The sequence below is a fragment of the Eupeodes corollae genome, chromosome 1, assembly GCF_945859685.1.
Source record: "Eupeodes corollae chromosome 1, idEupCoro1.1, whole genome shotgun sequence".
In the NCBI taxonomy this organism is placed as follows: domain Eukaryota; kingdom Metazoa; phylum Arthropoda; class Insecta; order Diptera; family Syrphidae; genus Eupeodes; species Eupeodes corollae.
In genome coordinates, this window is record NC_079147.1 from 180917947 (window position 1) to 180927418 (window position 9472).

The 9472-nt window shown below is 29.9% G+C and overlaps 1 protein-coding gene across 4 annotated transcripts in view; it reads left to right on the plus strand.

Annotated features, from left to right (window-relative positions):
- LOC129939558 (uncharacterized) overlaps positions 1 to 9230 on the plus strand; it is a 29184-nt gene extending 19954 nt beyond the window's left edge. Inside the window, exons 1-4 of one of the 4 annotated variants that reach the window (XM_056047601.1) lie at positions 4144 to 4291; positions 4401 to 4640; positions 4721 to 4844; positions 8757 to 9230. In XM_056047601.1, the coding sequence (XP_055903576.1) occupies positions 4441 to 4640; positions 4721 to 4844; positions 8757 to 8900 (468 nt within the window). In that variant the 5' untranslated portion in view covers positions 4144 to 4291; positions 4401 to 4440 and the 3' untranslated portion in view covers positions 8901 to 9230. Of the gene's footprint in view, positions 1 to 4143; positions 4313 to 4400; positions 4641 to 4720; positions 4845 to 7857; positions 8157 to 8756 lie in introns of those variants that run through there. The other 3 variants (XM_056047602.1, XM_056047600.1, XM_056047604.1) reach the window with 3 other exon arrangements.
- Positions 9231 to 9472: the final 242 nt, after the last annotated feature.

Here is a 9472-nt window from a genome sequence, read left to right on the forward strand (position 1 = left end):
TTCAAATTCATTGATTACATATTTTGCCAAAAAAATTTTAACAAAAATTGAAAACCCTATAGCAAAGGATTTTGTTGTCGGAATTCCAATCTCATCTCAATTTATCCATCAATTCAGGTTTTTTATAGCTGTAATGTCTTCACAAGTCAAACTTTTCAACATTCCATTTAGTTTCTTTAAATTCTCAATTTAGTTGAGAGTCTTCAATAGTGTTTTTAAGCTTAATGTAGGCAGAAAAAGCCTAACGACTTATAAGGATTTTGTCAAAGCATTTTGTATTTAAGCTGAATTTTCAAAATTGTAACAAAAATAATTAAAACAGAACTGTATTGCGAGTTTTTACATAGTCTCTTAAGTACTATTCACATGAGCACGACCAACGACCAACGAATGAACGAATATTCGTCGATTTTGACGTTTCTTTCACATGCGAGTTTTTAATTCGTCGCGAATGAAGCCACAGCCGAACACCATTCACCACCGAAACCAAAAAAATAATTATTTTTTGGGTTAAGTACGCGCGATCATTTTATTCGTTGCGAGAGTGGATAATGTAAAACGCGAATAAAGTTTGACAGATTTTATCAACTATAATTTTTTTCGCGACGAATAAATTTGTTTTCTTAAATTAAATAATATATTATGTTGAAAAGTAAAAGTATGTATTGTAAATCAAATAGAAACTATATTGCCATCGTTTTGTTAAGAATTTGTGTGGAAATATGTCTTCAAACGTATATAAACTCACATTTTGTAATTGATTCGTCGTTCGTTGGTCGCGCTCATGTGAATACTACTTTAGGGTCTACTTCAACAGTTTTGGTAAGACCAAAGCTAAGTAAATGATATTCAAATGCATAAAATGACGCATTCAAGCAAAATGTCAACTTTTTGATAGTCGGGTATTTAAGAATCGGCAATATGATCAATACGTCATTTTAATGGTCGACAATTTCCTAATCTCTATTTTAACAGACACTTATAGCTTTCCGTATAAAAGTATTGTAATCGGTCCGATTTGTCGAATTGAAAATTTTAAAACATTTCTCAAAGTTTCAAGTTTCGTAGAATCTAAATCAAATGTTTTTAGAGAGATATCGGTGTGTGCATGTGTAAATTCAAGACATCTTTATTCGTCGCCCATATCTCAAGAACCAACAGATATATTGGGTTCAAATTTATTTCGTTTTACAGGTAGTAACATGAAAAGATATAAAAAGGTCTTTCAACAAACCCAAATATTTCTGTAACCAATAACGCTAGTTACTTCAATACAATTTTAAATTATACAAATTAAAAAATGAGGCTGGGATGCAACCTACACTGATAACTTCCCATCCCGTCTATCGATTTGTCTTGCTTAAAACGTTTGTAGGTTTTCGTGTTTTGTTAAAAAAGTTGACAGTTGAATTATTCTAAAAAAAAAATTAAAAATTACCAACAACATTTTGCATATGATGAAATAGTTTGATTGTAAAACCTATTTTAGTTAACGAGATTTTTAGTCAAAAACCAATTTTTATCAATTTTATTAGCATTTGCGAACTATTTTTTTGAAGATTTTAATTTTTTATAAAAAAACTGAGTGTTGGATTTTTATAAAAGTTTTTCTACTAAAAATAACAACTGCAGACAAATTAATTTCTAAAATCTGGTAATCGACTCGAATATCTTGAGATAAAATGAAGGTATTGACTTTTTTTGACTATTCCATTTTATACAAAATATTGTTGTTAACATAAGATATATTTCTTAAAACAATTCAATCGTTACTGTTTTTGCTTTATGTCCAAGTAAAATTTACATAAAAGACGAACCAAATTGTTAGTTGTCATTTTGGCCAAAAGAATTTTTAATTTGCGGTTTGGTTTTTATGGCAAAGGGGTTGGTCTTTGTGACATTTATTTTGGGCATTCTTGACATGAAAAGTGCTTTCTCAAATTAGCCGTTCGGATTCGGATTAAAACTGTAGGCCCCCTCCATCCCTAAAAACAGTACTCGCACACAGGGGTTCTCAACTGTTGCGCCAACGAATTTATTTGTATTTATTTACTACCAAGATTATGATTTCTAACGTTTCTTATATTATGGCTTATGACATAGAACTTAATTCAAAAAGAGAAACGTCTTAGAAAATCTTACGACGAAACATCACATAGCGAAAATAAAATTTCATACCACCCAAACCAACTTTTAAAGTCGTAAAAAAGTTGGAGTGGTTGCTGGCTCTGAGGTATGGACACATCCTAGAATCCACCCCAAATCCTATAGTGATCCCAAGCCGGGGTGTTTCAGGGCTCACCACGCCCTCCATACATATTTCACTGTTTATATGCATTGCGAGCAAGTAAACTATTTAGTTTTATTTCACTTTGAAAATTGTCCTTACTTCGCTATTTAAAACTGAAATAATGCCAAACAAATTTTGTACGCTTTCTTGACGTTCCGAGCGTTTGGGCGATCTGCCATTATTTCCTTTGATGTTTGTGTTTGGACGATAAAATTAAAAACTCAAAATGCCGAAGTGGCCAAGGTTAGGTTAGGTTAAAGTGGCAGTCCAAGATGGAATCGGACACATTGTGACACCACATGAATCTTGAGCCACCTAAGCTCAATGGAACCAGTTTGAGTCCCTTACGAAGCGTGAGAGGTTGATTATGCTTAGGTATATGATTTAGATCGTCCAGATCGTTAAAGAAGAATTCTCCTAGGTAATTCTTGTGTTTTTGAGCTAGAGCAGGCATGTACAAAAAGTGCTCAAAATAACCAAACATTTTGTCAAATTTTGAAACACATGGCATCTATTTGGTGATATGTCAGTTAGTAATGGAGGTTATGATATTTTGATTTGGGCAATATGACATTGATTTTGGACTTTGTGATATTTTCTTCTGAAAAAGTTTTTGGGTGATCAGACTGAACGCTTCTTTTTATTTTAAATGTCATAAGACAGAACAAAAGTTTTTACGCCCAAGGATTCGCTAATATTGCTCAAATTGTAAAACAACAAAATGTTAATAAAATTGTTTTTGGTGGAATGACATTCTTAATTTGGTTTTGGAGAAAAGAAGTTTTTAGTACGAAATGTAAAAATTAAAAAAAATGCTACTAAAATTGGTAATCATAGGAACAAAACAGCAAAATATTGTTGTTAACTTTAAGTTAAATTCTTAAAAAATTCAATTGACAATCTTTCTTACAAAAACTAAAACCTACAAAAACAACTAGAAACTGTTAAGAAAAGGCATTCAGCTAAAGTATCTTGAGAACAAAGATAGATATTGACTTCAAACTTTGTTTTAATCTTACACAAAATGCTGAAAATAACATTTTGTACAACGTTTAAAAATATCAAATGACGATCACGAATGTGAAGTTATCAGTGTAGATTACATCCCCGCAATTCTTTTTAAATTAATGTTTTAAAAATCTGATAATCGTAACCCTTTATGAAACGAGAAATTGAAATAAGATTTGTTTGTAATTTATTGTACCTAGAATAATGTTTAACATAAATACATTAAAATTATCTCAAAGTGAAATATTAGTATCTTAGAATAATATAAAGTTGTTCTCTTCTTATTCCTTGGAATTCTAAGAAATTCAATAGAAACAGTATGCACATTAATATATGTTATGTTGATACCACTCCTTTAATGTTAAAAGTTCTACACTTTAATTAGATCAATATACAGCACATAAAGTATCGCGTTCAATCGATTTAAACTTCTGTTATGCACTTTTTCCGTGAATTTAAAACAATAAAAGAATTGAAGTACGTAGACTGAATAAATGTCGAACAATAGTCAAGTTTTTCGAGATCAAAAGCTTACATAAGCTCAACTACTAGGTTTGCATGAATATTTGTAGGTTGCGGTTAGTGTTGGTAATTCCCTGGTCATATTCCAAGACATTGAAAGAGAATATGTACCTTATCTAGTTTATACAAGCTGCACCCTTATTGATTTCTATTTACAATGGGTAAAGTATTTTTGACCTTTTTATAAAGATTTATAAACCTTACTTAAGCCACATAAAGCTCAGGCTTCAAATGCAGACTTGCGGAAAAGTATTCATCAACTTATACACTCTTTGCCACTTAAAGAGCATGTTATTTACAAAACATTCAGTTCAGTTCAGTTAAGTTAAGTTACCCAACAACAACTTAAACTGAATGTACAAACAACCAAAAGGTGTAACTTTAAAGCCAATTGAAAAAATCTTGTGGTTTGATCTTGTTAAACTGTGAAAGTAGTCTTTAGGTTGATTTGGTCTGTTAGACAGTATACAGGTATTAAAACTGGCTTAGCAGGTAGCAATAACAGTTTTCTATTCCAAGGACTTTCCTGCAATCGAAACTAAAAACAACATTACATATTTTTGTTTTTATACTTTTTTAGATACCATCCAACTTAAAGATACATTAACCTGTGATTGAAAATGGCAAATCGTGAACTTATCATTGTAGCCTTTGTTGTGCTAGCATGCTGTTGTTGGAGTGTATCAGCTAAATTTGGTGATAAGATCACAGTGAAAGAGAAGGACATGATGAGGAAATCGATTGTTTTCGACAAAAAAACACCCGATGTGTTTTATTGTCCAATGCAAAAACCATCAACAATGAATAAGCTTATTGTGAGGTGAGTATTGTCTATTTTGGCGTCACTCGGTAACGAAAAACAGTTGATTTCTATGTTGTTTGTTTTTATTATTCTTAAAGATCACGTCCACTTCATAAGCTTTGTGAATACGAAGGTCAACCACTGCCAGAGGATTATAAATCAGATTGTTATCAGGATCTAGATGAATCTGATTATGCATGCAAGGAAAAGTATAGGATAATGGTGAGTTAAAAGATGGAGGTTTTCTAAACTTTAGATTGGATGAACAAATAATCGAACGTAATTTCCATATTTTGAAACCTCATAAAACTTAAGAAATAATATGCATTCCAATATTGCTTTAAAAATCGCTCAATTTCAAGCTTATATATTGAAAATTAAATGTTGGGGCTTATAAGCTTTACCCTTTGTAGTTTTGCGATCAAAGGTACAATTTAAAGTCTTAGGACTTACATAACTACAAAAAGCACTTTTTGCTAAAATTAGAAATGCAAATAATAGCTTCAGAAGTGTATGATTTTAGGCTTTAAGTATTTATGCAGCTTTACACTGTTCGCGTAATGTTTTTTAAAGAATCATGCTTAATGAACATTTTTAAATTCCTCATTTTTTTAGAAAACATTTCTGTTGAGTCATATCTTATTAAATAAATAGGTTTGTATCCCCTTAACCAATATCATGATATTAGGAATTTAAATTTTAGTAAAGTTTTTTCGACGTGTTATCTTATTTATAACATCTAAATTATATTGTTATAAAGAAGTCTTCTATATCTGAAAAATGAGGGTAACTTGATCTGAAACGGATTTCTGGGGTGCCGTGAAATAATTCTAACTTTCAGCTAGTTTTCAACAAACTGATCTAATTACACTTAAACAAGGTGAAATAAGACCAAATTGGTTTTATTTCACTTTCAACAGTGTGATTTGGATAGATGCAGAATAAACACAAAAAAACACAAAAAAAAACTTTGCATACACTAAACCTCGCATCGTCTCCAAGTCCTAATTTGTGTTCGGACAATGGGGCCCTTACATACCTCACACTCAGTGCTCATACTGACCGTTAAAGTAAGTTGGTCGTTTTTCTCAAAATAATTTAACCTTATTTTACTTTCTCGTAGTGCAATATTTCAAGCTGCTGAAAATTAGTCTTAGTAGGCTTTGTTTTCATAATCGTTATGAATTGACGCAACTACAAATTAAGTCAGTTTTGCCCAGGGTTTAACACTTATGTGGTTTTCTATGGGTAAAATAAATCAATTTATTTTTGATCATTTTATTTTGACTTCGATCTTTCAAACACACAAATTGTTCCTGTTTTTGCTTTCCAGATCTGGATTTTTGGCAGATTTACCCCTCTTTGCACTGATACTAATACAATTAAAAAAAATATGTTGCTAAAAAATTGTTTTACTACACTCTTTAACACATACACGGAAAAGTTTTCTAAAAGCAGTAATTAATCAGCTCACTCACGAATAAAATTTTGAGATTTTATTGCGCAGGCAGCAGTTCATCACGTACCATACTTAAGTTAGTTTTTTAATCCACACGTAACTGTGAACAATCCTTCCTAATGAAATGTGGATTTTTTGAATTATAAAAAAAGTAAAACTTAAATGATAATGATTTTACGATTGATAAAAATATTTTAGTCATAATTCTTTATAAAATACTGAAAAAGATACTTGTGAATTAATTGATAATCAAGCTTTCCTTCTGTATACACAATTTAAACGAAATCATTGCGTCCACTAGTTTTATCGGTAGACGAATTTTAACCGTGCTATAACTGCAAAGAAAAAAATTCAAATTTGCCAATAGAAAACTCTTGTCTTTGAATGTTGTATGTAAACTGTGAAACAAAATTCCTTTATAGGCAGTACTAATAATTTAAAAATTATAAACAATGAATTTCCACACTAATTAGAATATTACTCTTACTTCAAGGGGAAAGTACCGTTTAATACATAAAAAATGTTCCGACTTTCATAAATTTTTAAATAGAAGACTATAAAACATTTGCTGACGAAATTTGACAGTAGACAAGCATTTTTTCAGGCTTATTAGATTAAATTTAAATGACATATTAAAATAAACGCTGCGAGACTCCAACAAATGTACAACTGGTCCGAAAACGTCGCCTTTTAAATACACAAAATTTGTCTGTTTCCCCTTAAAAAATTAATAGCATTAGCATTGTTAATTTATTCAAACCAGTTTTAAGAAAAAATTGTTCATAACATTATATGTACACAGCCAAGGTAATTGGTATTTTTGCGATCTGTCAAAAATTCACCGAGTTATCGTGTACGCAGTGTCAAAAAATACTGTTTTGAGAAAAGCGGGAACAAAGTTTGGAAACAAAATTTAAACTACAATGCTTTCAAACAATGGACTCGAGTATTCAAGCATAAACTAAATATAAGCGATAGATCAACAGCTCTAAATGTTGCTGAAAGTCGCTAAGAGCGCTCTCAAGGTCCTACATTCAAATCAAAGAAGCTCAATAGAAGACGGGAAAAAATTAAAATTAAAAAATATGATTTGGCGGACATTTTAACAAATGTTGCATTACGAATTTATGTAAGAAATTGATCTACATTAATCTACATCATTCATAACATCACCGTAGTTTTTATTGAACGAGGGAGCGATCTTGAATGTGTCATTAAGTGTTGTGAAAAATGTAATAAATTTCGTTTGTTTAGTACTATTTATGTTTATACAAAATCCTCTATAAATAATTCGCTCATGTAAATGTCAAGAACAACTTTGGGAATGTTCCATTTGCATCATACATGGAAAGATCTCATTTAGTTATGAAAGGACAATTCCAAAATCCAATTGAAAGTGACATCCAGTCTTAGAGCAAACCCTAAGGCTACGTTCAGACGGTGACTATTCGATTCGAAAAAATTATTTCACGAATACGGGATTTTCCCGCATGAGCTTCGTGTAAACGTACAAATATAACAACCACTGCTTAATCGATAAAATCCCGTATACGGTATACGAGAAAAATATGGTCGTCTAAATGTAGCCTAAGTTAAAAAGATATATATTATGTATGTTATTTATTATGAAATTGAACAAACAAATTTAAAACAATGCACACTAATTAAATAATTTAACGAAATACATTTTAATAAAATAGAACATTTTTTTATTTAACAAAAGAGTTTTAATTTAAAATTGAACTTAACTCTGGTTGCTGGTTTTATTTTTTACAGAAACGAATTTCCAAAGATGAATCCAACATTACGAGCAAATGAAACAGAAATAATTTTAAAAAAAACATAAGAACTTTTTCTAACTCAAAATACTTAATACACTTTATGTCTTTTTAATTTTCTTTTACACTTACACTAAGCACTAACTAATTTTAATTTTTTTGTTTCTTAATTAAAACTATTAAAACAACTTTTATTTAATTTAAATAAAAAAAATGGGTGGTATGTTTTCAAAGAAACAATTTTAGGTGGATTTTAATTATTTTTGTTTTATTGTTAATAAATATGTTTTAATTTTATTTTGTTGTCCTGACTTCATTTCTGTCAAAAATTCGCCCACTTCTAAGAGGCGAGCTGTCATATTTATCTGTTTTATGTTTCAAATTATGTGTCTCTCTATTCCTTCACTCTTCTTCTTACTTCCATTTAACCTGTCATTTTAAAAAACCATTTGGTTCTTAACTAAATTCAAAAAGCTCCTTAAAACCAACAAAAAATATAAAGCTCGGACTCTAACCACTGGCAAGAGGATTATATCTACCAAAATAAAAGGAATTTTAACAGAGGTTCTTATCTTATGAAAAACCATAATCTTCCTTACACACACTTCTTCCGTGTACAAAATCAGATAGCTCTTTCAGATGTCAGATTTGTACCAATAAATCAGATTGCACAACTTTAACAAAAACTAAAATCCAGCTTTTAATATTTAAACAAAAATTAAAGCGGGGAAATATGCAAGAAAAAGGTATAGTGTATTCACTTTCACTAAAAATTAATTGAAAACTGCACACAATTAAAAATAATATTCTTTAAAAAAAATCTATTGTTTATTTTCGAATAATTGTTTGTTTATTATTATTTTTTGAAGGAAGCCAGTTCTTTATTTGTATTCACAGATGAGAAAATATCCACCAGGCAGTGAACAACCCTACAATGGAACACGTCTCAAGCGTTTCATGGATCTAGATGCTGAGATTAGTGAAAAAATGGAAAGAGTCTCAAAAACTTTGGATTTTCATGATGTTGTGATTAAATATTAATGCATATGTGTACATATATTTTTAACTTCTTCACAAGAATTTTTGTATATCATCAAGTCAGCGGCTGGGTCCAATCGCCATTTTATTTAATGTTTTATTTCATCATTTATATGTACTTTTTTTTGTTCTCGTTTTGTTTTGTAACAATACAAATATTTTACTAATTTATTAAACCAAAAAAATAACGGAAATGTCTGTGTACAATTGTTTAAGTTGAGTTATTATTTTTTAGTTTTATTTTGTTCCTAAAATGCGTTTAACCTATATGAGTTTTGAATATCTTTAAATTGTGTAAAAAATGTATAATAAAATTCAGCTTTTTAAAAATTAGGTTTATTAGATTATTTTTTTATTTTAGTTTAATATATATGATTATTTATAAAGGTTTTTTTTTCGCTGAGACTAGGCGAAAACACTTCAAACTTCAAAATGACTATCACGTAAGGTTTTTGGGATATTACTTTTTTAAAAACTGAAAAATTCATTCATCAAGTAGTTTTTTGTCAATAAAATTCGTGGTGGTCCAAATCTATAATCTTTTTATTTGATATTGAGTTGAAATATTTATGTGT